The 19,040-nt window shown below is 35.3% G+C and overlaps 1 protein-coding gene and 1 non-coding gene across 4 annotated transcripts in view; one reads left to right on the forward strand and one right to left on the reverse strand.

Moving 5' to 3' along the window:
* The window catches only part of USO1 (USO1 vesicle transport factor), a 91,097-nt gene that overhangs the window by 45,258 nt on the left and 26,799 nt on the right, over window positions 1-19,040 (forward strand). For all 3 annotated transcript variants that reach the window (XM_028491919.2, XM_007113647.4, XM_055086030.1), the window contains exons 5-9: window positions 2,257-2,357; window positions 3,096-3,198; window positions 3,404-3,459; window positions 7,431-7,551; window positions 15,171-15,349. In XM_028491919.2, the coding sequence (XP_028347720.1) occupies window positions 2,257-2,357; window positions 3,096-3,198; window positions 3,404-3,459; window positions 7,431-7,551; window positions 15,171-15,349 (560 nt within the window). The remainder of the gene's footprint in view (window positions 1-2,256; window positions 2,358-3,095; window positions 3,199-3,403; window positions 3,460-7,430; window positions 7,552-15,170; window positions 15,350-19,040) is intronic.
* On the reverse strand, window positions 18,782-18,854 carry TRNAR-CCU (transfer RNA arginine (anticodon CCU)). Its single transcript has one exon. It is a non-coding gene; the product is annotated as a tRNA-Arg (tRNA).

Below are 19,040 nucleotides of genomic sequence, written 5' to 3' on the forward strand. Positions count from 1 at the left end.
GACATTTTAACAATACTGTGCCTTCTAATACAAGAACACAGTATATATATTATTTAAGTCTTCTTTAATTTCTCTCAGCACCATTTTGGAGTTTTCAAAGTAAATAGGTCTTACACATCTTTTATCAGATTTATCCCTAAGTCTTTAATACTTTTTGATACTGTTTTAATTGGTGCTGTTTTTTAAATTTGAGTTTCTAATTGTTCATCACCAGTATATAGAAATGCAATTAATTTTGTATATTGACCTTTTATTCCACTTAACTTTGCTAAATTCACTCTCTAGTAAGTTTTTTGTAGATCCCATAGGATTTTCTACATAGACAAACATGTCATCTGTAAATACAGTTTTACTTCTTCCGTTCCAGTCTGTATGCCTTTTATTCTTTTTCCTACCCTATGGCACTAAGATCTCCAGTACAATGTTGATTAGAATTGGTGAAAGTAGATATTCTTGCCTCTTTCCTCATCTTAAGTGGAAAGCATTCAATCTTTTACTATTAAGTTTGATGTTAGCTATAAGTTTTTTGCAGATGCCCTGTATCATCCAGTCTTGTGACTTTAAATATCATTTTTATGTTTATCATTCTAATGTATATGTCCAACCCAAACTTATCCACTGACAGCTATGCTTGTGTTTATCCAACTGCTTACTTGATTGATATCTCCACTCAAATTTTTATGTCTCAAACTTAACACATCCAAAACTAAACTTATGATTCTGTCTATACTCTCAACTTGCTTCTTCCAGTGTTTCCAATCTCAGTAAGTGGCAGTGCCATCCTTCCACTTCTTTAGGCTGAAACCTTAGAACCACCTTTCCTTTTTTATCCCCCCTTCTCATACCTCTGTAAGGAATATGCCAACAAATCTTGTTCCTTCTATTTTCATAAGAATTATGACCAGTGTCTAAGTCACTTTCACCACTTACCTTGATTATTGCCTCCTAAATTGCTCTCCTTATTATTTCCCTCTTTCCCTGACATCTTCTTAGCACAGCCAGACTAGTCCTTTTAAAAGTAAAGTATTTTTTGTTTAAGTAATGTAGTTTTAAGGTTCAGAAACTGAATTCTTTTACTGATGCAGGAGATGATAGAAGAAATATTTCTTAGGGTTTCTGAAGGATAAAACTAGCATATTAATCACTATGCTAGAAATTAGGTTTTATTAATAACCCAGAATATTAAAATATTTATTTTCTACTTTTGGTCTCTTTTCTCTTTTCTCTACAAATAATTAGATGAGATTATCACTGTCACTGTTGGATTGTCTTGCTTTTCTTGTCATCTGCTGGGTTTTTTCCATTTCTAAAGTATATTAATATTAAAATCTCACATTTAAAAAAGAACTATTTGAGAGATAATAAATATGTTTGATCTTAACTGCCAACTCCTTTGGTTTATAGTCACTGCCTGGAGCAATATGTGGAAAAGGCTTAGCTGTGTCTGGAATGGGTAAGGGGATGGGGAGTAGTGTATTTGCCATCTCTAAATTGCATTTATTAGAGTAGGCAGATTTTAAATGATAATTTGCTTTGGCAATTGTTGCTTCAGCTTTTAGTGATCCTTTATATTTTTTTGACAAGGTACATTGAAACAACAAATAGCTTAAAGACTTTTAAGTGTTAAGGACAAATATAAAATCTTTTAAGGAATAAGTGAAAACTTAAATGCAAATTCTGGTTTTATTGCCAAATAACTATAAGATATATATGTTGATTTGCTTGAAAAAGATACTGAAAAATCTGTAGATGATCGGTTTAATTTTAAAATTAAATTATTTAACATAGTAACAGAGTCAGCAAGGACTATATGTTCAGTAATGTTTGGGGGGGAGGAGCTTTTGAGGTATAATTTACATACATTAAAATTTACTCTTTGGGGTTGTATAGTCCTGTGTTTTGGGCAAATGTATACAGTAGCATAACCACTATCACATTTGAGATAGAATATTTCTAACACCCCAATAAGTTCCCTTGTACTCTAATTAGAAGTTTAACTGAAAAATGACCTTGAGAAAATGTGAAAATCTAAATATATTTTCTTTGAATATCATATTTAAACATTTAAAGAATAAAAATTTATTTAAATGACCTTGAAAGTTATTTTAAGGATATGTCTTTCTAGCATAATTGTGATATCACTTCCAGGTACACTGTTTCAAGAAAATTATCATTTCTGCTTAGCTTTTTCAACAAAAAGGATACTTTAAAATAACAAAGCATCATATCCAAATACTTTATCTTTGAATATTACAGAAGAAAACTCCACAAGACAGAGTGAGGATTTGGGAAGCCAGTTTACAGAAATTTTCATTAAGCAGCAAGAAAATGTCACTCTTCTGTTATCTTTATTAGAGGTAAGTAAAGAACCTTGCTATTTTTGTCATCTTAATAAGCTTCTTTTGTTGCCCTTTTGGGTGTTATTGAGGAAGCAACATATAGATACTTTTTTTTTTTTCCTAAATTATTTATTTATTTATTTTTGGGTGCATTGGGTCTTCGTTGCTGCACGCGGAAGCCTGGTTGCGGCGAGCAGGGGCTACTCTTTGTTGCAGTGCACAGGCTTCTTGTTGCAGAGCACGGGCTCTAGGCACACAGGCTTCCGTAGTTGTGGCTCATGGGCTCTAGAGCGCAGGCTCAGTAGTTGTGGTGCACGGGCTTAGTTGTTCCGCGACATGTGGGATCTTCCTGGACCAAGGCTCGAACCTGTGTCCCCTACATTGGCAGGCGGATTCTTAACCACTGCACCACCAGGGAAGCCCCTATATACCTTTTCAAGATAGTGAAATTTGTTGTATCATTACAAGAGATTCACATGTGTGTTTTAAGAACTATGTAGTCTCTTAGAATACTGTCTGCTTATTTCCATTTTTACAAAGTACTGTTATATCTAGTCAACAACTGTTTAATCAGTTTGATCAATTTATATTAACTCTTTTCTTTTTATTGCTTTTTATTTCCTAAATTAATTTTTTAAAGTTTGACAGACTCTTTTTTTGTTTGTTTATAGTTTTTGGTACCATTCTACTAGTTGAAAAGTTTTGCTTGAAAATGTGAATTACAAATGTTAAATATTTTAAATTCCTATATTGTAGGAGTTTGATTTCCACGTCCGCTGGCCTGGTGTGAAGCTTCTTACTTCTCTTTTAAAACAACTAGGGCCTCAAGTGCAGCAAATTATTTTAGTCAGTCCTATGGGTAAGTGACTCATCTTCCTTATATTATTTTGATTTAAAAGTGAGGATCATAAAAAACAAAAACAAACAAAAAACAAAAAAATAAAATTGAGGATCATTCCTAAAGGGGGGGGACTGAAATGATGTGTTAATAAATTGTTTATAATTTGAATCACTATTTGTGTTTTTGATCTGCCAGTGTTTTTCACATGGTTATATGTTTCTAGGTGTTTCAAGGTTGATGGACTTATTAGCGGATTCCAGGGAAGTTATACGTAATGATGTAAGTCAAGTTTGAAGAAAAGTCTAAGAATATGCAGCTTTTTTTCTCTTTTTGCAAATGAAATCTTTGTTGACCCTTATTCAGAGTCATAGAAGTTAGATTTGGAAAGTTGGGGTAATGGTTTAGGCCTTTTGAAGTTATATACAAGGCCACATTATTTCTTTGTTTCCAACCTATTCAGTATTTTGGCTTAGACAAATGACTTTGCTATTCAAATTTATACCTTCCACAAGTTTAGGATTTCTTCCATCCTTTTCTGAAAGGTTGTACTGACACCAAATTCTACCTCCAGAAAGAGCAGAGGAAACATCCCTAGACATTGAACTGCATAAACTTAACAAAGTGTAACATTTGGAATCATCACCCTTAATTGATTGAATACATATTTCAAAGGATTTTCCTTGTAATCTCTATTTAACTCTAGAGCATGATTTGCTTTGGAGTTAATTTTTCATTCTGATTTATTTTAATATTTGCATATACATTCAAGTATTTTATACTGATGAATATTGTTTTGTTGCTTGAACATTCTTTTCTGTTATCTACAACTTGATCAAAACTGTAATACTTTAGATAGCAACTGGAAAAATCTTTAAAATTAAAATTTAGAGCTAGGGGATCTTATCAAGCTAATTCAGTCTCCATATTTACACTGAGAAGCCCAGGACTCACAGAAACCAAGTGACTTGTTCTTTGTTAGTGACGTCTTATGCATCTTTGTGTTTGTGGTACCTGGCCCAGTACCCGTCTCATCTTAAGTGCTAATAAATACCATTTGGATTGCTTTTAGCCTCACAACTGTTTCCTGACAAAGCAGAGACAAAACTAAAATGCTCTTAACTTCTAATCCACATAGACAGGTTTTTTTTAGCTTTGCATTTAAAATTTTGTAGTACATACGTCAATGCAGTAATATAAGTGGTGAAATGATATAGTTGTATAACTCATGAGAAGGACAGTTTTTATTCTTTAATATTCTTTTAAGAATTGTGTACCTATCTATTAGGAATTTTGAGTGTCTTTTCTTGACTAAAATATTAGTATGTATCTTAAACCTGAATTTGGTGTTCTGCTCTTCTCTTTCCTTTAACTCTCTACTCTTTTTTTTCTTTTCCTAACCTTTTTTCCTCAGTTTTTATTTGAGACAGATAAAATGATTCTCTATGTTGGCTTTCATTACTTTTATGATTAGAGATTAAGTTATATTTTTGCTGTAATGTTTAGATTTTGGAGTTTTACAACCATCTTTCCTTTGGCTTCATAGATTCATTTAAATTCTTTGTGGAGACTTACTATCGAACATTACGCAGTAAAACACAGCATAATACACCACAGTTGACTCCAGCAACCAGAGGAAACTAACTGGCACCTGTGACAGTTACTAGTGGCCCTCTGTTACTGCCCAGAATAATACACTACTTCCTCCCTGCTGGCTCCTTTGTATCTTTTTCTTTCTTTATCCTTCTTTTAAAATTCTCTTTTCATTTCCTTCTTTTTAATATTTCTCATTGCATTCAATGACAGTTATTAACATTGACTAACCTCTCTGGGAGCCTGTTGGTAAAGATTTTTAGCCTCAGTTTGTTTTATATTTGAAACATTGATTTTGATCTGGATTTAGAGAATTAGTTGGTCATTTATCATAGACACAGTGAACTATCATATTTATTTATGTTACTTAGGGCTTAAAAATTAGCAAGAAAGGTTGAGAAAACTCTAAGAAGTAACCACCAGCTCACTTCTAAATGATAGACTGTAATTCCATTCTTTAATTTTTAGTTTTTTATTATGAGAAATGTAAACACACACGAAAGTAGAGAGAATACAGACAAACCCGTCCCCTAAACCCATTAATTTTCAAGATTTTATTATACTTGCTTACCCCTCACCACCCTCCTTTATTTTTGACTAGAGTATTTAAAAGGAATCAAACAATCTGTATAATTTCACTATTACATACTTCAGTATACATGTTGTGTATGTGTGTGTGTGTGTGTGTGTGTGTGTGTGTGTGTGTGTATTTCCTTACATAACTACAATGCCATCACATTTAATGAGATAACAACTTTGTCTTAGCTCTCATTAAATAAGATAACTATTCTGTACTCAAGTTTCCCAGTTGTCTCATAAATGTCTTTTACAGTTGGTTTCTTCAAATCAGTTTCCAGACAAGGCTCTCTCATTACATTTGATTGTTAATGTCTGTTAACTTTCTAAAGGGCTTGATTAGGTTCTGGTTCACCTCTTTGCTTTGATATTTCCTAGATGATGCAGTGTACTTAATTTTGCAACACATCAGGAAATGTAATATCTGGCTGTCTCACTTGTAGTGATCAGTGGGTTTGATTCACGTGGTGACAGCCAGATCCTTCCATGGATCCCTTCATCTATTACATCTGATCATTCATTAATGAATGATCATTGCCTGAATCAGTTATTTTGTTAAGAGTTTCAGAATGATGATTTCTATAATTCTGTCATTCTTTCACATTTATTCAGCTGTAATCTTCCTCAAAGAAGAACTTTACTTCATCAACCAGTATATTTTATTACCCTGAAATATAATTCATAGATGAAAGGGAGGATAAATAGCTAAATCCCTTTAATTACCAGTTTTTAAAGTAAGGAATTGGTGCCGACTTACTTTCAATGACCAACGAGTATACTTTCATTTCTAGTAACATTTTAGTGGATGTGTTTGATTAGAGGAATATGTCTCTTAATAGTCAGGGAAAAGAAACTGATATGTATTGAGAACTTAGGTTCTATGGGAGTTATTTTATCTCCTTTAGTCCTCATAAAAACTCTTTGACAAAGATACCATCCTTGTTTTACACATGGGTATACTAAGACTTACATTACATAAATTACATAGAGTTTATGCAGTTTGTTTCAAGTTGCACAGCTAGTAAGTAGACCTTTAAAAAATCCACTGTATCGAACTCATAACCTTAGTGTTCTTTCCACTGTATTTATTCCTCCCTTTGTTAGCAGTTAAACTCAAGTTAACATTAAGTAGGAGAATATGACACGTAAAAATAACCACTTTTGCTTTCTCTCTCAACTTAATGTTGAGACTGGACAGTAAGGGAAATGAGTAGGAAAAGCCCAGTAAGGCTGTGGGTATTTTTTGTCTTATATGAATACTTATTTGCCCAGTACTGACAGCCAACAGCTTATCTGATCTCTGTTTTTTTCATTAAACATTTTCTGTCTCTTTGACCATTATGGTATTGTTGGGCTCCTGTGGGTTCATAAAATACTTGTTGTTTGATAGTGATATAAGCAGAAATGGTTAACAGTGAATATTTCTTGAATAATAAAGAGGTTGCAAAATATATAACCTAAATCTAGCTCAACAGGAGCTGAGAAAACTAAAAATCAGAAGCAAAGACTACTGAGAATTGTCTCATACTAGACATGGTGTTAATGAGGCATGAATTCTCATTTTTATTTTTTTCTATCAACTTAGAATCAAGTTTTGGAAATTTCCAGGCCAGATAATTACAAGACTATCTGAACTTTCCCGCTAAAATGTGGTGATGTTTATTGATTTATATTATTGATTTCACCATTTTTTTTTTTACTATTGTGAAGCATGTACAGAGGCATTACTGAGACAAATATAATCATGTTCAACTCTCTTAGACCACAGTGAAAGCCAGGTAATGAATGATTGATGAATTGATGAATATGCAAGAATTGTTGTATATTTATATTGTACGGTGAAAAGAGAACTGAATTAGGAATTGGTAGACATGAGTTCCAGTCAAGGATCTGTCTTTCGAGATTTATATAGCTTAGGGAGGTAAATTGCTCAGCTTCTCTCTCCTTGTTTGCCCTATTTATAAAGTGAAGGAGTTGGACTTGTGAAATTCCTGACACTTCTAAAACTCAGTGGTTTTTAAAGTAATTTTTAAATGTCTTGTGAAAGTTTTATCCCACTAAACATTCTCTTGCTTCTCCATAAGGGCGTCCTACTACTACAGGCACTAACAAGAAGCAATGGAGCAATCCAGAAAATTGTTGCTTTTGAAAATGCTTTTGAGAGACTACTGGACATTATTACCGAGGAGGGGAACAGTGATGGAGGTATAGTATGAAGAGATTGATTTGGAAAGATTCCTTTTGTTCTCACTGACTTGTTAACTTTTCAGGAATGCAACTGAAGGAAGAAATGAGGACATACATTTTCTTTGTTGTTTTGTTAGATGTTGCGAGAGGCTTCCTTGAGGGAGGATGGATACTTTATATTCTTTCTTTCTTCCATTATGGTGTGTTGAATATGGATTTCTTTTTATTTATCCTGCTTAATATTTGTTAAACTTCCAGAATCTATTGATATCTTACATCATTTCTGGAAAATCTCAGCTCTATCTCCTCAAATACTGCTCCATCACATTTTTTCCTATCTTTCTGAACTCAGATTCAGTTCTCTGTCATATGATTAGATTCTCACTTTATCATCTTACTTTCTTGTCTGCATTTTCTGTCTTTTTATCTTTTCAGGCTTTCTTCTGGATTATTTCTTCTGACCTGTTTTTCACCTGTATTTGATCAGCTTTTGAATGTGTCCATTGAGTTTTAAATTTTTCTTTTCTAGAAGTTCTGCTTGTTTCTTTGGCAAATTTGCTAGGTAATTTTTTTATAACTTCGTTTTCTCTGCATGTATTTTCAACTTATCTTTTATTTCTTTGAATATAAGAAGCAATTACTTCACAATCTCTGTCTGATAATCACAGTATTTTAAGTCTTCGTGGGTCAGTACTTTGCTCTGCTGGTTCTTAAACATGGTACATCATTTTCTGTGTACATGGCTTTCTTTGACTATGTTTTATGTCGTACTTAGCAGAATTACTTATAGGAATTTGAATCCTAGGATGAAGGTAATTTCTTTCAGAGAAAATGTGCTTGTTTCTGCCAAGCCCTGGGGGTGCAGTTTGTCTGGGATCACCTCATTCCAGATTGAAGGGTTGATATTCCCTGTACTACTCAGGCAATGCAAACCCGAGCTACAAAACCTATGAGGACTAGTTAACTTTTCATTTTTTGCACCCTGAGGATATATCCTTTTTTTTTTTTTTTTCCTTAGCATATATCCTTTTGAGGTCCCGTTTTATTAGGTGAAAAGTTTTCTGTTAGATTCCTTCCCTACCTTGTGTATACCCTTGGCTTTGGTTTGTTTTCCCTCTGTCCCATGACACTGTCAAAATGAAAAGTTTAGATTTATCAAGATTGAGAAATGTACTGCCAGCCAAAAGGTACTTTTATACTTAACTAGCTGTATAGATATCCATTTTCTTGTCAGTTTTAGCCTGCTGTACTATCAATTCTTCATTGCTCCTAGGCTTTTTTTTTTAATTCAGCATTTTTGTTGTTTTTAATGAGAAATTGATCAAAAAACCTAGCACTAGAGTCAGAGGAGAAAAATGAGTTTATTTCCATTCACTGAACTGGGGTTAGCAAGTAGTGTAGTATAGTTGACAGTTGGCTTAATAATCTGGAAGGCAGGGCCAGGCTGGAAATAAAGAGAGTCTTTATAATATAGGTAAAACAAAATTATATAAACAAGAAAGATTAGATGAGTCACTTAGAGTAAGTGAAGAGTGAGAAGGGATGTGCTAGGACAAACCCTAAGGAATACAAATTGTTAAGAGATCATAGAGGAAGAGGTATTGGTAAAAGAGACTGAGAAGAAACAGGCTGCGAGGCAAGAGGAGAACCACACTTAGAAGGGTTGGGGGAATTGGTAGCACTGTAAGAAGTCACTGAGATATCAAGATAGGGCAGAAATGTATCTGTAGGACTTAGAACATGGACATCATTGGTGACCTTGGGGACAGCATTTGTGTTTAGTGGTTGCCTCAGAATCCAGATTGTAGTGTCAGAGGAGTAAGTTAGAAGAGGGAAAATAGAATAGCAGAGAAAACTCATATCAGGAATTTGGTAAAGTCAGGGGAGAGCCAGGTGAACAGAACTGGAGGTTGACAAGGAACTATTTTTCTTTTCTTAAATTTTTTATTGAGATATGAAATATTTCAGACATACAGAAAACAATGGAAAATAGCATAACAAACACTTGTATGCCTACCATCCAGTTCTTTTAAATAAAGTATCCTTCTGAACATAATCTCACAGCTTACTGTTTTGGTTTTTTTCAATTAATTTTTTTTTTTTTCACCACACGGCATGCGGGATCTTAGTTCCCCAACAAGGGATTGAACCCGCACCCCCTGCAGTGGAAGCTCGAAGTCTTTACCACTAGACTGCCAGGGAAGTCCCACAACTTGCTGTTTTTTATTCAACATTGTGTTTCTGAGATTTATCCATGTTGATACATGTTACTCTAGTTCATTTATTTTAAGTGCTATATATTATTCTGTATTATGAATATACTGTGATCTGTTATTTTCTGATTGAGTTGACAATTAGGTTGTTTATATTTTTGATAATATAAACTGTTACAGTGAATGGTCTTTATGTATTGTGTATTAAGTTTCTCTATATACCTACAAATAGAGTTGTACTTTTTTCACCATTACCAGATATTGTCGAATGGCTCTCTTAAGTGGTTTTATCAACCTGTACTCCATCAGCAGTGTTTTCAGGTTCCTGTTTCTTCACATCCTTGTCAGTCCTTCCTTGCCAATTTGATGAGTGTGAGATAATGTCTTATTGAGATTAAGCATATTTTCATGGGAGTAGTCACCATCTATTTTTGTTTATCTTTTACCCCTCTGAATTACCTTCTTGCCCGTTTTTGTATAAGATCGTTTTTCCTTTTCCAGTTGATTACTGGGAGTTCTTTATGTATTCTGGATACTAATCATTTGTTAATTATACATGTTTCAGTTATCTTCTATTAGTTTGTTTATAGTGTTTCTATTAAAGTTTAAAATTTTAGCATAATAACATGTTGGGTTTTTTTTTATAGTTTATGCTTTTATGTTTTGTTTAAGAAATCTATCTCTACCTCAAGGTCATAAAGAGAGTTTCCGTCACTTTCTTATACAGAAGCCTTTTAAAATGTGTCTTTTACATTTAATTAATAGGGATTTTACATTTGAATGATGTTATAAGATTTGTGATCAAATTTCCATACGTGTGAAGGTCTGTTTCTGAGTTCTCTGTTATGTTCCATTAGTTTATCTAGTTCTACACTAAAACCACACTCTTTTAATTACAAAAGCTTCATAATAATCTCCTATCTATTAGAATATAGGAAAAATTTCCTATCTTGGCCCTCTTCAGAATTGTCTTACACGTCTTTCCCTTTTATTCTTCATAGGAATGAAACTTATTTGCTAGTCAAGTTATCTGAAAATCCCAGTTGGGATTTTGATTGGAAATATATTGAGTTGTTTGGGGTTTTTTAAAAGTTATTATTTATTTATTTATTTTTGGCTGCATTGGGTCTTCGTTGCTGTGCACAGGCTTTCTCTAGTTGTGGCGAGCAGGGGCTACTCTTAGTTGCGGTGCGCAGGCTTCTCATTGCAATGGCTTCTCTTGTTGCGTAGCACAGGTTCTAGGCGCGCAGGCTTCAGTACTTATAGCACGCCGGCTCAGTAATTGTGGCTCGTGGGCTCTAGAGCACAGGCTCAGTAGTTGTGGCACACGGCCTTAATTGCTCTGCGGCATGTGGGATCTTCCCGGACCAGGGCTCAAACCAGCGTCCCCTGCATTGGCAGGAGGATTCTTAACCACTGCGCCACCAGGGAAGTCCCAGAAATATACTGAGTTTAAAGATTAAGGAGAATCATCATTGACTTTTTCTATCCATGAACCCAGGTATATCTTTTAATCTATTCAGGTCTTCTTTTATGTCTTTCAGTAATGTTTTATAATTTTGAGTACAAGAGTTGTATATTTTTTTTATTAGATTCATTCCTAGGCATCTTATACTTTTTGTTACATGTGAATGGGATCTTTTTTTATTACATTTTCAAATTGGTTACTACTTGATTTTTGTATATTGATCTTGTATCCAACCATCTTATTAAACCATTAGTTCTCCTTGGACTTTCTGTGTAGATAACGATAATTTCTACAAATAAGTGTAATCTTTTTTCTTTCTTTTCAGTTCTTATACCACTTTTCTTTTCTTTGTCTCATTGCACTGATTAGAATCTTTAGTACAGTGTTGAATAGTTGCTGACTGTAATGAGAGTGTTGACGTTTCACCTTTAAGTTTGATTTTTGCTAAGAGTTTTTATCATGAGTGAGTCTTGCATTTTAGTAACTGTTTTTATTTTTTTTCTACATCTATGGAAATTATCAGATTATTCTCCTTTAATCTAAAAGGGCTTTTTCTTTAAAATGGAAGAGACTACAACAACTGTGAGCAAGCAGAGAGGGGACAGATATGAGAGAGAGAGAGAGAGAGAGAGAGAGAAAAGACAACAGTCAGTGGTACATAATACCTGAAAAAGGAGGAAGTTAATAGAATCCACAGGAGAGGTAGGAACTGGCTGTTGAAGATAGGAGAAGAAGGAGCTCATCTTCCATCATAACGGGGGATAGCGCAGGTGAAGATGCAAGTCCTTTTTCACATTTGGTAACAGGGAGTTGAGTTGAAGGCAGAGGCATATGCTGAGAGTGAAAGAGGAGGACACAGTTGAGAATCATGGAGAAGACTGAAAATAGTCTTTTGGAGAACAGGAGAGCTTGTTGACTATTGTAATTAGGAAGATTTCCAGGCTAGGATAAAGGCCCCATTGAGGGTGTTCACCATGATTTCATAGCAGTGCAGGCTACTTGATTATGTGATCCCCTGTCTCCCTCAGTACTCAGCTGTCTAGGTACAGATATAGAAAAAAAGCCAGGCAGGCAGTTTTTGACAGGATAGTGCCTTTCCAGGCGGGTGCTATGAAAAGATAGTGAGACAAGAGAGCTCAGCAAATTATCCGTAGAGTGGAAGAAATGAAGACCTGTATGTGCTAAGCTAGATAGGGAAGGAAGTAAAGACAGAAGGTTTTTAAAAAGAAGAAAGGAGACTTGCTGATGGGTTGAAAGTCGCAGGGAAGCCACAGAACAGATATATTGAGAATACTTGAGCTGGAAAGGTGGGAGGTTTTAGTAATAGAGTAAGGATTATCTCTGAAGATGAGGCCAAGGAACTGAAGGGTCCAGATATTAGATGGGTTGTCATTGAAATTGAAATCAAGAGTGACAGCAGAACATGGAGATAGAAAGAAGACTCTGAGTGAGGTGCTGGTGTTTGCAGTGAACAAGGAGTAGTGACCATGAATTTGTTACAGAACTGCAGTGAGGACTGGTAATAGATGGTACAGCCAGATGGCCTGAGCCTCAGTGAGTAAAAGTAATTTACTCTTAGATGAAAGCGAAAATGGTCAAGTGGGACTTCACTAAATTGAAAATTTAGTCTGCAAAAGACACTGCTGAGAGAATGCAAAGATAAGCCATAGACTGAAAGGAAAGATTTGCAAAACACATCTGAAAAAGGACTTGTATCCAGAATGTACAGAGAACTCTTAAAGTTCAATAAGAAGTAAAGAAACAACCCAATTAAAAAATGAACAAAAGATCTGAGCAGACGTATCACCAAAGAAAATATATAGATGGTATATAGCATATGAAAAGACACTCAACATCATATGTCATTAGGGAAATGCAAACTAAAACAATGAGACATCACTATACACCTATTAGGCAAAAATCCAGAACACTGACAACACCAAAAGTAAGCAACGGTGTAGAACTCTCATGTATTGCTGATGGGAATGCAAAAGGATACAACCATTTTGGAAGACCGTTTGGTGGTTTCTTACCAAGTTTAACATACTCTTAACATACAGTCCAGCAATCACACTCCTTGGTATTTACCCAAATGAGTAGAAAACTTATATCTACACAAATCCTGCACATGAATATTTATGGCAGCTTTGTTCATAATTGCCAAAACTTGGAAGCAACCAAGATGTCCTCCAGTAGGTGAATGGATAAACAAACTGTGGTACATTCAGACAATGGAATATTATTCAACAATAAAAAGTTTTCAAGCCATGAAAAGTCCTGGAGGAGACCTAAATGCATATTGCTAAGTGAAATAAGACAGTCTGGAGAGGCTACATACTTTATGATTCCAAGTAGATGACATTCAGAAAAGACAAAACCATATAGAGACAGTAAAAAGACCAGTGGTTGCCAGGGATTCGGGAGTAGGAAGAAAGAGGAATGAATAGGTGGAACACAGGATTTTTAGAGCATTGAAACTATTCTGTATGATACTGTAACAGGTACATGAAATTATACATATGTTGAAATATATATAATTTACAACACAAAGAGTGAACCCTAATGTAAACTATGACCATGAGTTAATAATGTATCAATATTCATTCATCAGTCTAACAAATGTACCACACTAATGCTAAGTGGTAATAGCAGTGGAAACTGAGACGGAGAGAGTATATGGGAATTCCCTTAATTTGTTGCTCGGTTTTTCCGTAAACCTGAAGCTGCTCTGAAGAATCAAGTCTGTTTTTTGGAGTTTTTGTTGTTGTTGTTTTGTTTTGTTTTTGACCCTGCCGCACGGCTTGTGGGATCTTAGTTTAGTTCCCCAACCAGGGATCCAACCCAGGCCCTCAGCAGTGAAAACGCAGAGCCCTAACCACTGGACCGCCAGGGAATTCCCTAAAATCTGTTCCTTTTTAAAAAGCAATTAATTCTTATAATCATGCAGCTTAACTAGTAGGAGCAAAAGTGTGCGTGTACTACACAGAGGAACCTACTCGCTGTGAGCATCCAGCCTCTTTTTTTCATATGCTTTGCAGAGGAAACAGAGCTCATTGGTTAGGAAGCCTGACGAGTGGCCAGATATCTGTAAGGAAGACAAGGAGGGAGTCGTCAGTGTTTTAGAAACCAAAAGAAGAGGAAGTTCTAGGAAGAGGCATAAAGACAACAATGTCAAGTGCTTCTTAGCGATTAAATAATATATAATTGATTCATTCAACAAATATTTAGTAGTGACCTACCATGTATACATCTGATATCTTGTCTCTCTCTCTCTTTTTTTTTTTTTTTTTTTTGGCCTCACCACATGGCATGCGGGATCTCATCAAACCTGCGCCCCCTGTGGTGGGAGCGCGGAGTCTTAACCGCTGGACCACCAGGGAAGTCCCGAAATGTAGACCTTTTTTTTTAAAAGCCATTTTACTTTCTTCTTGGAATGCTTTTCTGCATCCCACCCACTTCATGTGACTAATTCCTGCTTATCTTTCCCATTGGTGTTTATTTTATTTATTTATTTTTATTTTGGCCGCACCATGCGGCATGTGGGATCTTGCCTCTATATCTGCTGAGGATACAGAGAGGTAAGTAGGACATTCACAAATTCCTGTCTTCATGAATTATAATCTAGTGAAGACAGATACTACATAATAATAAAAGGAGCGGGCTACTGTGAGAGCATATAGCTGGTGATACTAACCTACTCACTGGATCTCGCTAATCTATTCCTGAAGAAATGATGTGTAAGCTGGATTTGAGGAAAAAATGTGAGTTACTGAGGTGAGTGGATAGTTGAAAATAGAAGTCAGGAGATCACTGGGGGACCTGAGGAGGAGCAGGCTCGCTGCCGTGCATACTGAAGAGATGCTGAGCATTGAGATTTTTCTTTTGAAATGTTTGAGGATTGAATTTTCCTTCAGGTTTTATCAGCCTTAACATTCCATTTTACATTCTTTCCCCAGGCATAGTAGTGGAAGATTGTCTGATTTTGCTTCAAAACCTGTTGAAAAACAACAATTCCAATCAAAATTTTTTTAAAGAAGGCTCATATATTCAGCGTATGAAACCTTGGTTTGAAGTTGGAGATGAAAATTCAGGCTGGTCCGCACAGAAAGTGACTAATCTTCACCTAATGCTACAGGTATACTGTCCTTAGACATAAACATGATAAGAATTTTGACAGTGATCCTTTCAAAGAAAAGAAAATGGCTTGTGTTTGATAAATCCAGGATGTTGAGTTGGTTTCAGATGGGCTTTTTAAAAAAAAAACAAACCCTTTTAATATGGAGATTTGCAGTTATACGAAGAGATGGAGATCCCCCCACACACACCCATCAGTTAGTTTCAATAATTATTAACATCTGGCAATTTTGTTTCATCTTTTATCCCCCTCTCTGGCCCTGCAGGATTATTTTAAAGCAAATCCAAACATACAGTTTCCTGATAGGTTTTGCACTAGAAAATAACAGATTAGCTTGCTGAGTTGAACTTTTAAAATCTACTATCTTCAGTTAAGGTTCTAATATCATAAATTTTAATACTCAGAATATTAAGTTCAAAGAAATTCATTCAGTAAACATTTACTGAGAGCCAGGCACTGGATGCTTGGAAATGAATGGTAATGTCCCTGCCCACAAAGATTAATAGTCTTGAGTTTTAAATCTAATACAAGTTAAATTGACAAATCACGTGTAATTTTATTTAAGCTTTATGGTGAAAGCTTGGTAGTGATAGACAGTAAAAGTGAAGACAGTAGGATCCCAAATGAATTCTACATCAGAGAAAATGACAAAGTTTTGAGAGTATTTTACTTACTTATCCCTTTATTGAATTCCCCTTCTCCAGACCCTTAAGCTTATACGGGTCTCCCACCTTACTGACTCTCTAGTGATTCCTGTGGGTCTTCGAGTGTCTCTGAATTGTGCCTGCATCTCTGAAGTTGTGTTCCTCAAAACTAGATGGTTAATCAGACTGGTAATTAGAATCCACATATTGTTGCATGCTCTGGGAGTTGCCTGCATAGCGTTGATTGATAATTAGGGTGACCATATGCCCCAGTTCACCAGGCCAGTATTCATTTTGTAATTACTAATAGTGTCCTCTTTCAGTTCAAAAGTGTTCCAGTTTAGATAATAAATTATATAGTTAGCCTATTTAGAATATGCCTAAAAACTGTTAGGAAAATATTTTACAGAAGAACATGGCAGAATCTTTCTATTTATACTCCCATCTTCATTGTCTATATTTTTACTTGTCAGTATTACACATTTCAAGGCTATTAGTTTTTTATGTTTTAGAAATAGTGTCCCAGTGGTAAGCTTGGTATTTTTGTTCAACACTGCTTTCTTAATAAAAGAAATTCCTCTAGAAAAGTAATTTTCAAAACATGATTAGAGAAAATGAAGGGATCTGATGATGTACAAATTATATATATATTTCCTGCCAGAGTGAAAATTTAAACTGCTTGAGCAGCTTACTCATGTTTTATAGCTTAAGGTACTATGTAAATAATTATTTTTGAAGAAAGTGTCACTTGTTTAAAAAGTAAAAGTACTATTTTGCCCCCTAAAAAATTTAGAATAGAGTGCTGCATATAAACAGAAAAACACAGTATTCTGGTTATATAGTAAGTTAGTTCTTTCTTTAAGTATTCTTTGCTTTTAGAAAGTGAATAAACTAGATACTAATCTTGAAGAACATAAACTTCAAAATAAAGAAACTGAGTTTAATTCACTTTAATATATTCTCCACGCAAAGACTGAGTAGTTGATGTAGTCATAGCTTCACAGGCCACAGGTTATCTTCTGCTTTTCAACCTATTAGAGGGCTCTTTCTTGATAGCTTTATTGCTTATATTTAGGGTTGCTTGTATTTCAAGTTCTCTATTATGCACCAAATGAAAATGCATTACAATTGATGATAAACAATTCTTTTTGGATAGATATTTCCATTTAGAATTATTCATCATCACAGTTATAATTATGATGGAATTCTAGGCCACTAAAAATTGAAATTGATACACTTGAGGATAGTTCATTCAAATTTTGCAAATTAAATTTGGGGGAAGCATCTTATTGAAAAAGTTTTTAGTTGTAAAACATTTAAATTTTTTCTTGGAATGATAATTTTTATGACTAATTCTACCTACAGGAATCCGTTCTATGCCATTTTTTGGATAGATACTGCCAGTGACTCTCAGAAAGCTCATTACCTTATGAGAGACTCCTTTTCATTATTATTATATTTGTTATGGTGATCTGCGATCAGTATCTTTGATGTAACTATTGTAATTGTTTTGGGGCACCACGAATCACACCCGTGTAAGATGGAGAACTTAATTGATAAATGTGTGTGTTTGACTGCTCCACTGACTGACTGTTCCCCGTCTCCCTATTCCCTGAGACATAACAATGTTGAAATTAGGCCAGTTAATAACTTTACAGTGGCCTCTAAGTGTTCAAGTGAAAGGAAGGGTCGCATGTCTCTCACTTTAAATCAAAAGCTGGAAATGATTAAGCTTAGTGAGGAAGGCATGTTGAAAGCCTTCATAGGCCAAAAGCTAGGCCTCTTGCACCAAGTTGTGAATGCAGAGGAAGAGTTATTGAAGGAAATTATAAGTGCTACCCCAATGAACACATGAACGATAAGAAAGTGAAACAGCCTTATTGATGATATGGAGAAAGTTTTAGTGGCCTAGATAGATGATCTAACCAATGACAACATTCCCTTAAGCCAGAGCCTAATCTGGAGCAAGGCCCTTACTCTCTTCAATCCTGTGATGGTTGAGAGAGGTGAGGTAACTGCAGAAGAAAAGTTTGAAGCTAGCAGAGGTTCATGAGGTTTAAGGAAAGAAGCCATCTTCATAACATAAAAGTACAAGGTGAAGCAGCAAGTGCTGATGTAGAAGCTGCAGCAAGTTATCCAGATGATTTAGCTAAGATAATTAATGATGGTGGCTACACTAAACAACAAATTCTCAATGTAGATGAAACAGCTTTCTACTGGAAGAAGATGCCACCTAGGACTTTCATAGCTAGAGAGAAGCCAGACAGAAATCAATGCCTGGCTTCAAAGCTTCGAAGGACAGGCTGACTCTCTTGTTAAGGGTTAATGCAGCTGGTGACTTTAATTTAAAGCCACTGTTCATTTACCATTCCCAAAATCCTATGGCTCTTAAGAATTATATGCCAAATCTTTTCTGCTTGTGCTCTATTAAATGGAACGACAAAGCCTGGATGACAGCACATCTGTTTACAACATGGTTTACTGAATATTTTCAACCTACGGTTGAGACCTACTGCTCAGAAAAAAAAGATTCCTTTCAAAATATTACTGCTCATTGACAATGCACTTGGTCACCCAAGAGCTCTGATGGAAGTGTACAAGGAGATTAATGTTGTTTTCATGCCAGCTAACACAGTGTCCACTCTGCAGCCCGTAGACCAAGGAGTGATTTTGACTTACAAGTCTCATTATTTAAGAAATACATTTTGGTTTCTTTGTTTTTTAATATTTATTTATTTGTTTGTTTGTTTGGCTGCACCAGGTCTTAGTTGCAGCATGCGGGATGTAGTTCCCTGACCAGGGATCGAACCTGGGCCCCCTGCATTAGGAGTGTGGGGTCTTAACCACTGGACCACCAGGGAGGTCCCTAAGAAATACATTTTGTAAGGCTGTAGCTGCCGTTGATAGTGATTCCTCTGATGGATCTAGGCAATTGAAAACTTTCTGGAAAATGAAGAACATTTGTGACTCATGGGAAGAGGTCAAAATATCAACATTAACAGGAGTTTGGAAGAAGTTGATTCCAACCGTCATGGCGGACCTTGAGG

The sequence above is a fragment of the Physeter macrocephalus genome, chromosome 7, assembly GCF_002837175.3.
Source record: "Physeter macrocephalus isolate SW-GA chromosome 7, ASM283717v5, whole genome shotgun sequence".
Classification (NCBI taxonomy): Eukaryota; Metazoa; Chordata; class Mammalia; order Artiodactyla; family Physeteridae; genus Physeter; species Physeter macrocephalus.